The 17,284-nt window shown below is 38.8% G+C and overlaps 6 protein-coding genes and 1 long non-coding RNA gene across 14 annotated transcripts; 4 read left to right on the top strand and 3 right to left on the bottom strand.

Annotated features, from left to right (window-relative positions):
* The first annotated feature begins 1,048 nt into the window (after positions 1 to 1,048).
* On the top strand, positions 1,049 to 4,157 carry LAC8 (laccase 8). Its single transcript, NM_120181.5, has 6 exons — positions 1,049 to 1,241; positions 1,555 to 1,706; positions 1,850 to 2,094; positions 2,411 to 2,521; positions 2,620 to 3,582; positions 3,707 to 4,157. The coding sequence occupies exons 1-6, from the start codon at positions 1,143 to 1,145 to the stop codon at positions 3,889 to 3,891; spliced, it is 1,755 nt and encodes a 584-aa protein (NP_195724.1). The 5' UTR covers positions 1,049 to 1,142; the 3' UTR covers positions 3,892 to 4,157.
* Positions 4,050 to 7,505, bottom strand: AT5G01030 (enolase, putative (DUF3527); the record flags this gene model as incomplete). 3 transcript variants are annotated; one of them, NM_180417.4, is made up of 3 exons in its annotated part: positions 7,113 to 7,505; positions 4,620 to 6,711; positions 4,050 to 4,488 (listed from the first exon to the last, which is right to left on the bottom strand). In NM_180417.4, the coding sequence occupies exons 2-3, from the start codon at positions 6,645 to 6,647 to the stop codon at positions 4,282 to 4,284; spliced, it is 2,235 nt and encodes a 744-aa protein (NP_850748.1). In that variant the 5' UTR covers positions 6,648 to 6,711; positions 7,113 to 7,505. The 3 variants fall into 3 exon arrangements, with proteins under 3 accessions (NP_850748.1, NP_195723.1, NP_001330359.1); NM_120180.5 differs by having other exon boundaries at positions 4,620 to 6,665; NM_001342571.1 differs by having other exon boundaries at positions 4,282 to 4,488; positions 4,620 to 7,416.
* A 1,312-nt stretch (positions 7,506 to 8,817) lies between these two features.
* AT5G01020 (Protein kinase superfamily protein) lies at positions 8,818 to 11,368 on the top strand. The gene is made up of 5 exons (NM_120179.3): positions 8,818 to 9,069; positions 9,146 to 9,580; positions 9,709 to 9,845; positions 9,950 to 10,073; positions 10,495 to 11,368. The coding sequence occupies exons 1-5, from the start codon at positions 9,015 to 9,017 to the stop codon at positions 10,974 to 10,976; spliced, it is 1,233 nt and encodes a 410-aa protein (NP_195722.2). The 5' UTR covers positions 8,818 to 9,014; the 3' UTR covers positions 10,977 to 11,368.
* Positions 11,369 to 11,377: 9 nt separating this feature from the next.
* On the top strand, positions 11,378 to 12,029 carry AT5G01015 (uncharacterized protein). 2 transcript variants are annotated; one of them, NM_120178.4, is made up of 2 exons: positions 11,378 to 11,588; positions 11,709 to 12,029. In NM_120178.4, the coding sequence occupies exons 1-2, from the start codon at positions 11,516 to 11,518 to the stop codon at positions 11,948 to 11,950; spliced, it is 315 nt and encodes a 104-aa protein (NP_568082.1). In that variant the 5' UTR covers positions 11,378 to 11,515; the 3' UTR covers positions 11,951 to 12,029. The 2 variants fall into 2 exon arrangements, with proteins under 2 accessions (NP_568082.1, NP_001190198.1); NM_001203269.1 differs by having other exon boundaries at positions 11,484 to 11,598; positions 11,709 to 11,918.
* On the bottom strand, positions 11,692 to 11,946 carry AT5G01017 (uncharacterized protein; the record flags this gene model as incomplete). The annotated part of the gene is made up of 1 exon (NM_001342570.1): positions 11,692 to 11,946. The coding sequence occupies one exon, from the start codon at positions 11,944 to 11,946 to the stop codon at positions 11,692 to 11,694; it is 255 nt and encodes an 84-aa protein (NP_001330466.1).
* A 99-nt stretch (positions 12,030 to 12,128) lies between the features above and the next one.
* AT5G01010 (retinal-binding protein) lies at positions 12,129 to 16,290 on the top strand. Of its 5 annotated transcripts, none has more exons than NM_001342569.1 (17): positions 12,224 to 12,520; positions 12,606 to 12,733; positions 12,818 to 12,950; positions 13,048 to 13,183; positions 13,280 to 13,358; positions 13,483 to 13,523; positions 13,626 to 13,742; positions 13,902 to 13,982; positions 14,351 to 14,413; positions 14,486 to 14,537; positions 14,776 to 14,850; positions 15,104 to 15,180; positions 15,278 to 15,371; positions 15,505 to 15,540; positions 15,639 to 15,713; positions 15,826 to 15,948; positions 16,060 to 16,286. In NM_001342569.1, exons 1-16 carry the CDS (start codon positions 12,361 to 12,363, stop codon positions 15,895 to 15,897), a joined length of 1,419 nt encoding a protein of 472 aa, NP_001318448.1. In that variant the 5' UTR covers positions 12,224 to 12,360; the 3' UTR covers positions 15,898 to 15,948; positions 16,060 to 16,286. The 5 variants fall into 5 exon arrangements, with proteins under 5 accessions (NP_195721.5, NP_001318448.1, NP_001154688.1 ...); NM_001342568.1 differs by having other exon boundaries at positions 12,291 to 12,520; positions 13,027 to 13,183; positions 15,826 to 15,912; positions 16,060 to 16,290; NM_001161215.1 differs by lacking the exon at positions 16,060 to 16,286 and having other exon boundaries at positions 12,291 to 12,520; positions 13,027 to 13,183; positions 15,826 to 16,006.
* A 691-nt stretch (positions 16,291 to 16,981) lies between these two features.
* AT5G00730 lies at positions 16,982 to 17,283 on the bottom strand. The gene has a single exon (NR_142419.1). It is a non-coding gene; the product is annotated as an other RNA (long non-coding RNA).
* Position 17,284: the final 1 nt, after the last annotated feature.

The following is a 17,284-nucleotide window of genomic DNA, read 5'->3' as shown; positions in this document are numbered from 1 at the left end:
GTAAAGATGTGTTGGAGTCAGTAATCAAATGCAACTGGCATTAAGTATATTAGTTTTCCTGATTTATATTGATCTCTTAAGTCCTGAGTCTTACTAAGCACGCACAACGGTACACATGACAATTTCGCCTTTTAAATTAAATCGATCTCGTGATTCACATGGCAGAGTTACTTAGCTGTATAATGTTTATGTGTGCCGCTGACTCGAGAAGATTTTTTTTTAAAAAAATATAGAATATGGTAATGTTAATTACTAAATGTAAGCTTCAAATGTTTTCATGTAAGAACGGGAATATAAGGTTGAATTAGTTCGAAAACAAAGAAATTTGGATTAAATTTGTAGTTATATATTTGTTCGTGATCAGAAAAACAATAAATTAGATTTTAGAAGCAATCATTAGGGGTGGACATTTGATTATTTGGTTCCGTTCGGGCATAAATGATTACACTTTTGTTATATAAAAAGGGATGATCCTTTATCAAAAAAGGGATGATCAAAGTACTTTTTCATATATAACCTCTTTTCAGATGGAGTATATTTTTTACAACACTGAAAGTGCAATCAAATTTGTATATAAACTAAAAACATAGTTGTTACAATATAATTATAAATCTAACAGCTTCTTTTGCAACGAATTACCTTATTTTTGGGGTGTTTCATAAAAAAGGTGTTTAACTTTATATTATATCATCTATTTAAACACTTATGATGAGTTTAATTGTTCAATTCATAAGTTTTGTCCAATTAACTAGTTTTCTTTTTTGATAACCTCCAATTTATAAGTTGAAAGAGAGAATTACAAATTTTGTTGAAAATTCTGCATTAAAAATACAAAAGCAAATTTTATAAAACAAAACTAAATAAATTTGAGGTAGTATTAATACTAGTTTTAACATGTGACATAACCCTAAAGAAAATTACAGTATATAATGACTAATCCCTGAGGGAAGTTTGCTATTTTTTTTTTTTGGTTGGTCAACGACGTGTTCAATCGTGTCTAGATTGCCATTTCTGGCAAATTAATAATTGAATAATAATATAGTATTTTAGTTTTGCCATCTCTCTCTATTAGTTCGTTCTATAAATACGCGTACGAGTCTCTCACAAAATCACAAGTGGGGCAAATTATCCTTACATTAACAATGCCTCGACTTCATCATTATCTCTCAAATCAAGCGTTCCTCGTCCTTCTTCTCTTCTCTTCCATTGCCTCAGCAGCTGTTGTCGAACATGTTCTCCACGTATTTACTCTTATACCACTTTCTCTCCCTTTTTTAATAACCTAACCAAAATTTTCGAAATATTAACTATTAATTTTATTACTGTGGGAACTATATTATATTACCAATTTCCATTTTATATACTAGTCATTTATTTCTTAAAATCGGAAAGTTGTTGAATTGCGTGTGTTTGTGTTTTCTTTTCCTCGATTTCAGAAATTAATACCGTATTTGATGGATCTCTAATCTATGAGCCCCGATTTTTAGTTTTTAACTTTGCCGGTAAAAAACATTTAATAGTAACACAATACTAATAACGACGTCTAACCAACAGATCCAAGACGTCGTGGTGAAACCGTTATGCAAGGAGCAAATAATACCGGCAGCTAATGGAAGTCTTCCCGGCCCAACGATAAACGTTAGAGAAGGCGACACTCTTGTGGTTAATGTCATTAACAACTCAACTTACAATGTAACCATCCACTGGTAATTAGATAACTTATTGATCTCATTACTATTGTTTTTTTTCTTTATAATGGAAGTCGATTTCAATATCATTTCATCAACTAATTACTGACTTTTTAGATGTTAATAAAAGTTATTTCTTAATTTCACACATATATGTATAGGCATGGAGTTTTCCAGTTGAAGAGCGTATGGATGGACGGTGCGAATATGATAACTCAATGTCCGATTCAACCAGGTTACAACTTCACATATCAATTTGATATCACTGGACAAGAAGGTACATTGTTATGGCACGCACACGTCGTTAATCTACGTGCCACTCTTCACGGGGCTCTAGTCATCCGTCCCCGATCCGGCCGTCCTTACCCTTTTCCTAAACCCTACAAGGAAGTTCCTATCGTTTTTCGTAAGTATTTCCCTCTTTTTTTTGCAAAGTCGAAATCAATTTTGTGACAGCGACAATTCTCGATTATAGTGATTCAATATAATAGTAAAAGCAACATATCTCAAAAAAAATATAGTTTTTTCAAACAGCTGTCTTTTACAAGTTGATACAACTTTCTCGATCTACGCCACATTCTGACGAGTATTATGACCAAGTTGGTTCGGTTTTAATAAATATCCACTAAAGATAATTATATATATATACAATATAAAGAAATTATGATATATAGGATTCATAATTATCAATTAACTTTGTTTGAATTTTTTTATTATGCAAGAACAATGGTGGGACACAGATGTTAGACTTCTCCAATTACGGCCAGCTCCGGTTTCTGATGCTTACCTCATCAATGGCCTCGCCGGAGATTCATATCCTTGCTCTGAGAATAGTAATACTCACTCTTTACTTGAATCAAAAGTTACTTTTTATTGTAAATTGTTTACAAAAAACAGAATTAACTTTTATTTTTATTTTTGGCTTTGGTAGGAATGTTTAACCTCAAAGTTGTACAAGGAAAAACATACTTGCTAAGGATCGTAAACGCAGCACTCAACACTCACCTCTTCTTCAAAATAGCCAATCACAACGTCACAGTTGTCGCTGTAGATGCTGTCTACTCGACGCCGTACCTCACCGATGTGATGATCTTAACGCCGGGACAGACCGTTGACGCACTTCTCACCGCCGACCAGGCCATTGGAAAGTACTACATGGCCACCCTCCCTTACATTAGTGCCATTGGGATACCAACCCCCGACATCAAACCCACCAGAGGCTTAATCGTCTACCAGGGTGCCACGTCATCATCATCGCCAGCGGAGCCGTTGATGCCTGTGCCGAATGACATGTCCACCGCTCATAGGTTCACCTCAAACATCACTAGCCTCGTTGGTGGACCACACTGGACACCAGTCCCTCGTCACGTGGACGAGAAGATGTTCATAACCATGGGGCTTGGCTTAGACCCATGTCCAGCGGGCACCAAGTGTATTGGACCGTTAGGTCAAAGGTATGCTGGTTCTCTCAACAACCGCACTTTTATGATCCCGGAGAGAATCTCTATGCAAGAGGCTTATTTTTACAACATTAGTGGCATCTACACCGACGATTTTCCCAACCAACCACCGCTTAAATTTGATTACACAAAATTCGAACAACGTACCAATAATGACATGAAGATGATGTTTCCGGAAAGAAAGACTAGCGTCAAGAAAATTAGATTTAATTCTACAGTCGAGATCGTTTTGCAGAACACGGCTATAATCTCCCCGGAGAGCCACCCCATGCACCTCCACGGTTTCAACTTCTATGTGTTAGGTTATGGATTTGGTAACTATGATCCTATTCGTGATGCAAGAAAGCTTAATCTATTTAACCCGCAAATGCATAATACCGTTGGTGTACCACCAGGCGGATGGGTTGTCCTCAGATTTATCGCTAATAATCCTGGTTAGTAACATGTTTTTTTTATAAAGTATATATATATATATATATATATATTTAATATCTAGTATCAACGCCAAATATATGTTAATCGATGGGTTAATATGAATATGAAATTGTATATTTGCAGGTGTATGGCTGTTCCATTGTCACATGGATGCACATTTACCATACGGGATTATGAGTGCTTTCATAGTTCAAAACGGGCCAACTCCGGAAACGAGCTTGCCATCTCCACCGTCGAATCTTCCGCAATGCACTCGGGATCCTACGATCTATGACTCTCGGACGACTAACATTGATTTGTCTTACTAAAAGTAATTTAGGTTCGTTTTCCATTTTTAAATAAAAAAAATACATTTACAATTTTCACATTTTTGGAAATCATTGTTTCTTAAAATTTCAGTATTTTTCTTGAGTTGATTTATGAAAAATTCTGGTCACCAGTGCACTACAATGCTTGAACTGATTTGTACGAGAGACAATTATTTTATCTATATAAAAATGTTATTTTTGAACATTTTTGTTTATGTATTTCTTCAACTCTAAGCAAATCAATATATGTGTAGAGTTGATAGTGTAACTTTAATAGTAGTGTATACTCTTATGATTTAAGTCTTTTTGGACACAACACAAGAGCATACAACGTTAGGAATTTATAAGAAAGATAACGATCATTAGATACTCTCTATCTGTGTCCTGAGTTTAGACTCTACCAACGGGAGATAGCGGCGGAGCCATAGGAGAAGAAGATTTTCCGGTGGTCTTTGCCTTGGAAGCACATGTTAGTACCGTCACACACACAAAAAACGCTTGTAACGGTGAAACAAACGAACCAAACTCCACCCTATAGATCCCTGTCTTCAGCTCTGTCATCGCCAAAGCTGGACTCGAGTCTTGTTCACTCACTTCCTGCAAATGTAAAACGACTACTCTCAAGAACACGGCATAAAAAATAGAAAAGCAAACACATATTTTTTATATGAAATGGGTTTGCAGGAAAATCTTAGAAAAAGGTTTTGGTTAAGTTATGTTTATATTACCTGATCGAAAAGTGTGAAGCTTTGGTTGAATTTATGGAGGACTGTTTTGTTGGAGAGGACATGTAGTTTACATCCAACATCCCAGCCACCGCAGTCGCATAACCCTCCAGACCTCCACCGGCTAATCAATGGCGACGGTGCTCCTTTCTCGGGGAAGCTGTGAACGCCGCCTGGAATTATCACACTAGTTTCCTCGAAGCTGGTATAGCTTCCTTCGACAGGCTTCTTCTTGATCACTACAGCTGCAACCTCCTTCCTCCCTTTTACTTGCTCTGATTCGTCAAACAGAACTGACTCTGTGATCAAAGATTTCTGCTCTGATATATCTACGCTCATTGAGTTTCCCAACTGCATTTGACCGATTATGTTGTAGACGAACCCGCAATGTTTCTCTCTGTGTCCATGGATTAGCCAGCTTCCACTTTTTTTCTTTTTGACTTCATTAACAGAGTAGAATGTGCAGTACTGAACAGAATCATCTTTGAACGATGAATCTGAGCTTTTCATTGTAGCCCCGAGAATGCTCCTGCTGCTGCTGCTGTTATCATCGACCACAAATTGAAACAAAGGGATGCCATTTCTGATTGTGAGCTGAAAAATAGCTAGGGTTCTCGATGCATCCTGCTTCTTTTCATCTTGAAGTGGTACGTTGCTGTTGGTTATTGGCTTTGGATTGGAAGAACTTGATCTTGCTTTTGATGGAAGAACACTTTCAGAGGCTTTTGGTTTCAGTAAAGGGTCAAGAAACCGCCTTAGAGGGCTAACTCGAGATCTGCAATGAGTGTTCTGGTTCTCCGGGTTACTTGACTGAGATGGACAAACTGAACCATCAAATCTCATAGAACCAGACATAATGGTATCCTCAGAAGAACTCAAAGGTTGGCCGGCTGAAATATCTTTCAGGCTGAAATTTCGGCTGAGACGACCAAAACTAAAACTAAATCGCTTGCTTGGTGAAGGGTGTCTCTCCTTTCTGGATTCATCTTCAGGAAATTCTCGATCAAATATCCTTGAAGTTGTCTTTGAATGCCTTTTCCCACCTCTTTTACCAGAAAGATCAGTACCAAGAGGCAACATCATATCTTCAGAATCTCTCTCTAAGTCGAAAGAGAGTGGACAGGAACTAGGAATTTGAGATCTCAATCCGAAAGAGCTATTGATTCCGTCGGAAAAGTCTAGAGAGCGGTTAACCTCCCTTGAGATTTGAGGCTCACCGGAAAGAGTGCTTCGGGACTGTTTTCTTGATCGAAGGAGAAAAATGTTGCTGAACTCCTGCTTTTCAGAAGTAAGACCAGCTTCCGAATCGCCAATGATCTTCTCATCCCCATCTAACTTCTCAACACATTCTTTAGCTCTTTCTCTTGCTTCCTTTGCATGTATCTCCCCTGCTCTCTTCTGAGTCTCTTTATCCCGGAAAAGTGACCCCGCAGAGTTTCCCATTTCTGACGATAAACCTGTAGTGGATTCCCGGTTTGAATGCGTTCTTCTGCTCTTCCTCGGTTCTACTCCTTTGTGATCTCTACCAGAGGACTTATAGCTACAAGTTGCTATTTCCTGCTTATTTAATGAATCCCTAGAAGCCAGCTGAGGTTCTAGAGAATATTGAAGATCCCGGGAAGCTTTAACTTTACCGAGATTCGAACAAGTATGCACTTGGTCATCAATCTTACACCTATTAGCCGAGTCATTGGGAACTACTACTCCTGAAGTAGAAGTAGTAGCAATAGTAGACACTTTTCTCTCACTTCTTCCTGATATTTCACCGCCTTTTGCTCGACCATGCTTCCATCTCTGTAGACTTTCCCAATCCAAGACTCCAACATTCAAAACATTACTTTGATGAACGCTTTCTTCACCTCTCTCTATACGTTGGAGATAACCTGGCAACTTGGACATATATTTCACAAGCTCATCATTATGTTCCAAACTCTTATTGACACATTCCTTTCGACGACTATGACTTGAACGTTTCGTTTTCACCCGATTGTCATTGTCTGTGCCACTTGCTTTACCCTCCTTTTCTGCCATCTCTGATGTTCTTTAGCCCTGCTACAGAATATCTCTAAACTCAATTCTTGTAGCCATTATTGATCTACAAAGAAGAAGCAATGAAACTTATCTCCATTAAACAAATATAGCAATAAATAAAGAAACTTTCACTATGATTACGTACACACTCTCAGATTTATGCATAAACTAAATCACGAGAGACTCGGATATTATTGACCACAATGTAGAAAAGACTAATTCAATTCCAACTCTTGACAAAAAAAATGAAAAATGAAACCTTTATTAGCAAAGATTTCGAAACAAATGTCGTACAGTTTCACAACCGATAAAGTAATAGAGGAAACAGCATTCAAGCTCGAAAAACCCTAAATTTAAGCTGCTCTAATCCTAACCTTTCTTATTCACCAAATCAAAGCAAGCCTCACTAGACACTACTTGTGTTCTCGGAAAAGAAAACGAATATAGAGGAGAAAAGAAACATACCCATTAGTACTATTTACCAAAAATCCACAAACATTTCATTAAACTGAGACTCGAGTTGGTGGCAGATATCGTCGAAGAGAAGAAAACAAAAAGAAAAGCATAATCTGGAGCTAAAAGGGAACAACAACAAGAACGTGGAGTAGAAGCAAAATCGAAAAACACAACCACGGAAATCAAGATTCACTAAACCCAATCTCTTCTCAGATTAACGTAAATCGAGAAAGCCTTAGTAAGGAATCGAACAAGTTGCAGAGAATCTCTTTCGCCGCTTATTAGAGGAAGAAAGAAAGAGAAAGAGAGGCCTTCGTGTGAGAATCGTACGGTCTACGTTAATAGTTGTTGAGGACGTAAGATTAATCGTGTGGTTGATATTTATTTGTTGAAAGAGGTGGGGCCTATTAGGAGACTTCCGTTTTGTTTCTCTCTTCGTTACGAATCCCCATACACAAATTAGTGCTGACATCAGCAGTAATAAGTTTCTTATCTTTTCCTCACTTTTTCTACTTTTGTTATTTTGTCCGTTACGGCTTTAGAAACTTCAATAATTTTTTCGGTAATATGTGATGACAAAAATAAACACAATATTAATCTGTATTTAAGTTTTTTTCTATGTCGACGACGAGAAAAAAATAATCTGTGTTAGATCATAGATGCTAATCTTTACTTGATTATGAAGTATATATATAACTTTCTGTTGCTATTTGCACATGTATGCCACCACAATTTTACATGTCTAATTGTTGATGGATAAACAAATCATGTTTTTTTTTTCTGCACGAGGAGCTTGTAATTTGTTTGACTAAACAGCATCACGGCGAGGCGGCACCGGAAAAAGTTCAGAAATCTCATGGGACTTTGGCTTGTTTGAAGCTTCACTCCTCTGCTTTTCCATCTTTATATTTCCTTGTTTTTTACCTTTTTTTGGCAAGGGTCTATTTCTTATGGTAATCAAAATGTAAATCCAAAACTATCTTTCATTTATATGATATTAACCTTTTAGCAAAAAAAAAAAAAAGAGCACTTTGAGCTGTGATCCAATTAGATATTGTCAATAATCTCAATAAAGCAAAAGGACTCTACTTTTGTTTTCTTTTCTCTTACTATTATGATATCACACGTAAACTTTATTTGAGTATTCACCAGTTTAATTGGTTATGCAGAATATTATTTATTTCAACAGACCGGTTAACATTATACCAATTGTATATATACTATACTGTGTACAGATTGTTTTATCAAATAAGATGAGAAATTGTCTAACAAACTTTTCTCTCTCGATCTTCAATCTCACCATCGCTATAAATAACTTCTTCCAAACTGGTAACACAGACGCGTCCCCGCCCGTTTCTAGTGACTTGGGATGAACCTTGGCCATTTCCTTGATGCTATATATTCTTTATGATGCGTGTTTGAGTTGCTGTCGAAAGAGAGATCAAGTAGACGAGCTTACCAAACAACATAGCAAGAAGTACCTACCTACCGTTCCTTTTCTATATCATCTCACCAAGATCCCGTAGGGACCCTAAACAAACCCTTTCATCTCTCTTTCGGCTACTCTTTCTTCTTGTCGCCATGATCCCCACATGATGGTATTTATTCTTCAAGCTGCGTTCCATTGGGTTATAAACTTTATGGATATAATGGGCCTAGTATCCACTAAAAAGGCCCATATTATAAAATGGCCCAATTGGTTCCGGCAACATGGAGTGGACTGTGAATTTCCTGCCTGTAAAACTGTAAAGACAGAGAGAAGAGCACTCCCCAGTCTCAGTGGTGCGGTGAGGAGAGCTTCGTTGTCTTCCCCATTGCAATTAGGGTTTTCAAAACGGGTAATCGAATTCGGTGGTGCTCGGCTTTGAAATTGAGGATGAGATCCTTTCCACTTCCTTCTACCTGCTGACAATGGGCAACTGCGGTACTAGAGACGAGGCTGCCGTCTTCACTCCTCAAGCTCAAGGTTTCTCTTTCTCTCTATCTCTGTCTCTCGCCGTTTCTTTTTTCCTGATCTCTCTCCTCTTTGGTTCACCTCGCAGCCCAACAGCTCCAGAAGAAGCACTCCCGATCCGTCTCAGATCTGAGCGATCCATCCACTCCTCGCTTCCGAGACGACTCTCGCACTCCTATTTCGTATGCCCAAGTCATCCCCTTTACTTTGTTTGAGCTTGAGACCATCACCAAGAGCTTCCGCCCAGATTATATACTCGGAGAAGGTGGTTTCGGTACCGTCTACAAGGGTTACATTGATGACAATCTCCGCGTCGGCCTCAAGTCTCTCCCTGTTGCCGTCAAGGTCCTTAACAAGGAGGGACTCCAGGGTCACCGTGAATGGCTTACAGAGGTCAACTTCCTCGGCCAACTCCGTCATCCCAACCTCGTCAAGCTTATTGGTTACTGCTGCGAGGACGATCACCGATTACTTGTTTATGAGTTCATGCTGCGAGGCAGTCTTGAGAATCACCTATTTCGAAGTAATCCCCGCACCCTTCTCCATTTTTTGAAGTCTCTGTTCATTCCTACATATACAAGCTTATTCTGCCTTTTAGTCTTGTCATACTCGTCTCTTATTTAACCAAGTCACCATGGGCTCTCTCTTCAGAAACCACAGCTCCGCTATCTTGGTCTAGAAGGATGATGATTGCTCTTGGAGCTGCGAAAGGCCTTGCTTTCCTCCACAATGCTGAAAGACCGGTTATTTATAGGGATTTCAAGACTTCCAATATACTGCTTGACTCCGTAAGCAGTTATTCTTTTCTTTCTGCTTTGCCAAAGTTGCTCCAAGATATTGGGAATACCTTTCCACAACTAATATATCCTTGATTGGGCTGATGAACCTTCAGGACTACACCGCCAAGCTTTCAGATTTTGGCTTAGCTAAAGCTGGACCCCAGGGTGATGAAACCCATGTATCAACTCGAGTTATGGGTACTTATGGCTATGCTGCCCCAGAATATGTGATGACTGGTATGACCTGCATAATATAGCGAGATGTATCCCATTCAACTTATTTTCTTAGATGCATACACAATCTTGACGAGCTATCCTGCAATGTCTTTTTTCACGGGAGCGATGATCAATTATTGATTTAGGTCCTACCGTTTAAATCACTTTAGTTAACTGAATGTGGGTCTCTATTTCTCCTGCAATTCAGTGCCACATACAGAAAATAAGATATTGCAGGAGCTAATTCTATCTCTCTGCTTTAGTAGTTTGCTATTAGTTAACATATAGGACTGTGGCTGTTGAGAATGTTGAGCCGTGCACATATATGCACTTGTTTTCACAACATCATTTCGAGCTACATAGTCTCTCTTTTTGCATGACAATAAGTGCTTAGACCATTACACAAATAAACACTAACTTGACTCTAATACTAATGCACTAGGACACTTGACGGCCAGAAGTGATGTATACAGCTTTGGAGTTGTTCTTCTAGAGATGTTGACAGGAAGAAAATCAGTGGATAAGACAAGACCTAGCAAAGAGCAGAACTTGGTTGATTGGGCTCGGCCAAAGCTGAATGATAAAAGAAAACTGCTGCAGATAATTGACCCAAGACTGGAGAACCAATACTCTGTCAGGGCAGCTCAGAAGGCATGCAGCTTGGCGTATTATTGTCTTAGCCAGAACCCGAAAGCTAGGCCATTGATGAGCGATGTGGTTGAGACTTTGGAACCTTTGCAGTGTACTGGTGATGCCCTGATCCCTTGTGCAACTACTACAGCTGGAGCTGCATTTGCAATGGGAGGGGTGCCTGATTACAGAATGCACCGGAGGTTTGCAAAGAACGTTGGGCCAGGTGCAATTTGCCGGTCACCCAATCCAAATTATTCACCGGGTGGACCTGCAGCATGCAGAGTTCGGTGATTAGTGTCAAGTGTATATAATCCGTTTCGCTGTGTCTCCTTTTCCGTAATTTCTCTCAGAGCCAAACATCTGGTTGCTAAAAATCGTGGATGCACGTTGTTTTTGTTGTTGTTGATGCTGCTGTTTATTGCCACTTTACTGTGTTGATCTGTCTAGAGTCTTGTATGATTATGAATGAGTGTGGTTCTTGTTTAATCCGCACTCTGATGCAGTATGCTTGTAGTAGTCGACACTTATTCACTCCAAGGTGAATTTTTTTTGTGTAAGCAGATATGGTTTTCTAACAAGTGGACATTCTCCAGCCATAATGGTTTGGTAGGGTTGCACATTGTACTTACTGGGCGAAGAGAAGATAACATATCAATGAACAGTAGACATATGATGCTATTAATACACATGTGATTGGAAATAGTTGTTGCCTTAGCTGTGTATGATTGGACTTGTAGAATCTGGTGGAGTGACCCACTAAACCATGTCTCTTTTTATCCACCACACAGATCTTGGTATCGCCTAATCTTTCTAGAGCGACTGGGAGAAGTATGGAGTCTAGCTTGCATAGTGTGATTTTCTTAGGTTTGCTTGCGACGATTCTGGTTACGACCAATGGCCAAGGTGAATATGTGTATGCACATTGTTTCTTTTGACAGTCCTCACCAAAAATTGTTTCTTTTGACAGTAGTTAAAAATAGTAGTGAATATGGGATATCATCTGGGATCATGTGTTATGTGTAGGAGACGGGACGGGGCTAAATGCAGAAGAAATGTGGCCAGTGGAGGTGGGGATGGAGTATAGAGTATGGAGGAGAAAGCTGATGACGCCATTGGAGCTGTGCTTGGAGTGCAAATGCTGCTCCTCCACCACTTGTGCCACCATGCCTTGCTGTTTCGGCATCAATTGCCAGCTTCCCAACAAGCCATTTGGCGTTTGTGCCTTTGTTCCCAAGTCATGCCATTGTAATTCTTGCTCCATTTGACTGTATTTTTGCTTCTACCAACATGATGCTATAAACTAGATTCAGAAAATGGTATAAAATTTAACCTTGTACCAAAAAAAAAAAAAAAAAAAACTAGATTCACAGATTTTCTGTGCACTCTTCGATTCATCATCATAATTTCACAAAACATTAAACAAAGACGACGATAGTAAATAAAGGCTCAGTGGGCTTGAATAAAGGACCAGTGGGCTTGAATAAAGGCCCAGTGGGTATTGTATAAGCCTTTTGGGAAGAGCGAATATGCGGCCTAGTCGTCGTCCAACATTTTTCGTCGATCATAATCAATAAGTCTTCTTCTTCGCCGGCAGAGAGAGAATTTGCTTGGCTTGGCGGTGGCATGGAGCTCTGGATTTGTGTGTGAGTGAGTAGATCGCGCAAAGAATCTGAAAATGGCGTCAACGGAAGGCCTTATGCCTATCACCCGGGCTTTTCTCGCTTCTTACTACGACAAATATCCTTTCTCTCCTCTTTCCGACGACGTTTCTCGGCTTTCCTCTGACATGGCATCTCTGATTAAGCTATTGACCGTCCAATCTCCCCCTTCACAAGGTTTCCGATCCACCTATTTATTTATAGCTTCTGCTTTTGAATTCATTCACTAATAAAAATGTGTTTATGGTTCGTCGTTTTATAGGGGAAACTTCCCTGATTGACGAAGCAAACCGTCAGCCCCCTCACAAAATTGATGAGAATATGTGGAAAAATAGGGAGCAGATGGAGGAGATACTGTTTCTTCTGTCACCATCTCGCTGGCCTGTTCAGGTGAATCTTAGTATCGTTTTGTGTCCATGTTGCCTCTACTTCGCCTGCTTCTGGTGACTTGAATTCTCTCTTTGTTTTGGGCAGCTTCGGGAACCTTCCACATCCGAAGATGCTGAATTCGCTTCTATTTTGCGGACTCTCAAGGACAGTTTTGATAACGCATTCACTGCTATGATTTCCTTCCAGACGAAGAATTCCGAGCGCATATTCAGCACAGGTATAAATTCTAAGCAGACACTGTTGGTATACATAGAATTTATTACCACACGAGTGTTATTTACCTTTTTCTGCAGTAATGACCTACATGCCTCAAGATTTCCGGGGAACGCTCATCAGACAGCAGAAGGAGAGGTCGGAGAGGAACAAACAGGCGGAGGTTGATGCGTTGGTCAGCTCTGGAGGGAGCATACGCGACACATATGCTCTTCTTTGGAAGCAGCAAATGGAGAGGTGAGAGAGCCTGGTTGTTTCTGATTTCTTAATTGCTGCTTTGCTTGTGATTTTCTTCAGAGAGTCTGGCTTATGCATCCATTGACCTTTCTTTAGGAGGAGGCAGTTGGCTCAGCTAGGCTCTGCCACTGGTGTCTACAAAACCCTGGTCAAGTACTTGGTAGGGGTTCCACAGGTAGGCTTACCCGTCTCTACTCTTTCTGGCAAAGCTCTTCATCTTCCACCGTGTCTTTATGGCTAATTTTCTTATTCTTATCCGCCAATAGTCCTCATGATTCTTCTTCGCTCATACCTTGTAGGTGTTGTTGGATTTTATTCGACAAATAAACGATGATGATGGGTATGTACCATGGTCTCATTTAAATTACACAATGAGTGTTTGCCAGAAGGTTCAGGTTGCATATGAATCTTTAACTGACAGAATTAATGTTCTAATGTAAAGGCCAATGGAAGAACAGCGAGAACGTTATGGACCCCCTCTATACAGTCTCACAAAAATGGTGATCGCAATTCGGGTTTTCCTAACACTTCTGTGGGAAAGATATGATACCTTCAAACTGTAAGATAGTCCAAGAATATTTTCCATCTTTTGGTTTATTGTTGTTAAAGTAAGATTGCCTTAAATTACCACAAGTCAATAATAATCAGCGAGGTTGAAGTGCTCCATGAACTTTTTCATTTAGAGGTAGTGAAATTTTATTATGTGTGTGATGAGCAGGAGTAAAGACCAAATGAATCTCCTGTCTGAAGCTGCTATAGTCTACACTTCTGAGTTTGAAAGATTCGTCACATTTATCAGGTACTTTCTCTCTTTCTATGGGCTTGGTCGTGGGTTGCTTTATTTTCTTTTGAGTATATGATGTACTTAACTTTTGAAACATTCCTTGGAAAGTTAAGGACAATTACGTTTATGTCTATTTTAAGGTTTGTTCTCCATTGTATTCTTTTATTAGTTTTCCTAGTATGCAAATTGCAAAGGCATGCGTTATTAGAGACAAATCTAATAAAGTGTTAGACATTATCTCGAATTCATTATTTTTGTGTTAATTTTCAGCTTTATTCGGTTTTGATTAAAATTTATATCCCCAGTTCCAACCTTAATTATGCTGGACGTCTTTAGGTATTGCTTTCTCACTATGGAGGGTCATTAACATTTTACTTTTTCAGCGATGTATTCGCCAATTCCCCCTTCTTTATTTCAGCTGATACAGCTGGCATATTGTGGTCAAGGTTAGCTTCCATCATTCACAAGATTCTCACTTCAATTCACGATTTCTAGCTCTAAGTGTTTATACTTCTTAGGGACAATGAGGAGTACAAGGAGATAATCGTTCAAGCTGGGAGAACCTATGAGGTAATATGTTCTCCGTAGATGCTTTTGGTTATTAATGAAACTGAAACTTATTGCCATTCTAAGACTCTTGACACTTGTTCCATCTGAAATTGTCATGTTCAAAAACGTGAAAAGTGATGTTGATGACTGTAGTATGTAGCATTCAGATTTTCTGCTGGCAGAAAAACGAAAGCATATGATAAGCACTTTCGTTTGAGTCTGGCGTAAGTATTGATGCATGTTCTTTTTGTTTATCTAGATCTCATTGATGGTGGAATCTGAAAATTCGTATATTGCTTGGGATTTCTCTTTGATGCAAGGCAAGATAAGCATGGTAATAATTTTTAAACCCCAATACGTAACCTTGAATCATTTGATTGCTTTTTCGGATGATTGAACTCGCGATATGTTTCCCCATCATGGTATTGATTTTTAAACCTGCAATATGTTTCCCAAGCATGGTATTGGGGTTCTTTCCCTCTTCACAGGGGTGTCTAGTTTGTTCTCTTATGAGTAGAGTTCAAGAATTCATGAAACTTAGTTTTTGGTCTCTGGATTGCATGTCGAGAACATCACACTCTCTCTAGCTGCCGTATATTAGATTTTTATTGTTGTATCTTTTGCTATTTTTGCCAGACTCTGGTTATCTTTGTTTTCATACATAGTATACAGCGTTATCTTGGTCTGTGATGAATCTTTTATGTAAAAGGACAAGAATGGTTATTTCTTGACATGATACGGGATCTAAGTTAGGTTCTCAGCTTCTGTTGTTTGTCCTCCGTTTATATTTCTGTTGTCTTTTACCAGGATATCGGATTTAGCGTGGAGTACATAAATGCTTCAGGGGAAAAGACTGTGAGTCTGCTCATTAATTTCCAAACTCTGGTTAAACTTTACTTTCGCATAGTATATATAATCTCGTACTCTATCAAATATTCATCCAGATAGTGTATTTCTGAGGGTTGATCATGAATTTTTCGTATTTCAGCTGATATTACCTTACCGTCGGTATGAAGCTGACCAGGTCAGTGCCCATGTGCATTTGTGGGGAAGCTTTTGGGTATTTTTTGTTGTTGTTATGAAGGTAATCGTTTTGGGGATCCACTGTGGTTATACCTGCAGGGCAACTTCTCTACGCTAATGGCTGGAAACTACAAACTTGTTTGGGATAATTCATATTCAACTTTCTTCAAAAAGGTAGGGCGATATTTACATTTTGGGGTAGACGGAGTAAATCAGTAACCCATTTTTCCATTGCGTTCATTAATTTGGATCTTTGCATTGGGCCGTTTCTTTTCCTCTGTGAAAGACTCTTCGATATAAGGTGGATTGCATAGCACCAGTAGTGGAGCCGGATCCAGAGCCGGAGCCGTTAAACTGAAAGTGGAAGATGAAGGTGGATTTTACAGTCATGAACACTCATCATTTCTTTGTAAAACGATAAAACTCTGAACCCTTTGAAATACATCAATGGAACTTAAATATCTGCTACCAGGAACATACTATTTTGTTTGCATTTACTTCAATTTCAATATCATTGCAGAAGGTGAAAATTGGCAAAGAGGAGATAACGGGCCGTCTAAATAGGCCGGTGTTGATGCTAATGGGCCCATTGCGGCTGGAAAATATTAAACTAAGTAGACAAGAAGGAATTAAAATGAGGAGGGTTGTTCTTATATTGATATTTTCACAAGGATAGTTGTTACAAGACGCAAAAATACAAATGTCCAAACAAGGAAAACTAAAGCCAACAGACAAAATAAAAGTCCTCAAAAAATAGAAGGAATAAAGTATAAATCTTAAGGGAAACAATAAATAAATAAAAAACAAAAAAAACTCTTCCTCAAAAGAACATGTGAATGAGATTTAAGAAGGATGCCCGCGACAATTCAACCCGCGGCAATCCAAAGATAACATCTACCATCTTCTATCATGATGAGAGCAGATCTCTCGAAACAAAGGACTTCATAACCCGGCAAGTAAGACACAAGAACCACAAACACGCTTCCGGATGCGACAACGACGACGAATGACACAATTCACATCACTTAGTCGAAATGTCGAATCACTTAGACAAAACATATAAATTAGTCAAAGCACTTATGCATAAAATTCAAATTGTCGAAGGCGCAAAAGTTATGCAAAACTCACAAAAATGGACTCACATGTTAGTCGAAGAACTTATGCAACACTTTATTCTAAACTAGATCCGTCCCTATGATTTACAAGGCTATAAGAAAAGAACAAAAATATGTTACTTTATACATGCTTATTGTAAAAAAATTTACTTTACACATATTCATAATAATAGAAATAAGGTAGGGTTACAATTCTTTTTAATGTTCACTTGAAATAAGGTTCAAGTTCTTTCTAATAGAAATTTAAAATAAAAAAAAAAAAAAAAAATAAGGTAGAGTGAACCTAACACTTGGAAGATTAGAAATTTGAGATGTTTGAGAACAAACTCATCCCTGACTCGACCACTAAACAACAAAACAAATTCAAAATTGTAAAGCCGCAAAACATAATTATAGGATAATCTGCCGCAAGCATGGGCTTGGCCCGCTTGTGCTCACGGCCGGCTCTAGTCTAAACACTTACGTCACTTTTGAACAAACACATAGTCGAGACTCTTATGCAAACTCACATGTTAGAAACACTTATACGTGACACTTTATGCAAACTCACAAACCCTATGGTTTAGAGTATAGGTTTTAAAGATTTATAGTATAGGTTTTAGGGTTTTAAGGTTGAGGGTACATGGTATA

This window comes from Arabidopsis thaliana, chromosome 5 (genome assembly GCF_000001735.4).
Source record: "Arabidopsis thaliana chromosome 5, partial sequence".
NCBI classification, from domain to species: domain Eukaryota; kingdom Viridiplantae; phylum Streptophyta; class Magnoliopsida; order Brassicales; family Brassicaceae; genus Arabidopsis; species Arabidopsis thaliana.
Note: the sequence above shows the minus strand (reverse complement) of the source record. Positions and strands in the feature narration are given on the sequence as shown.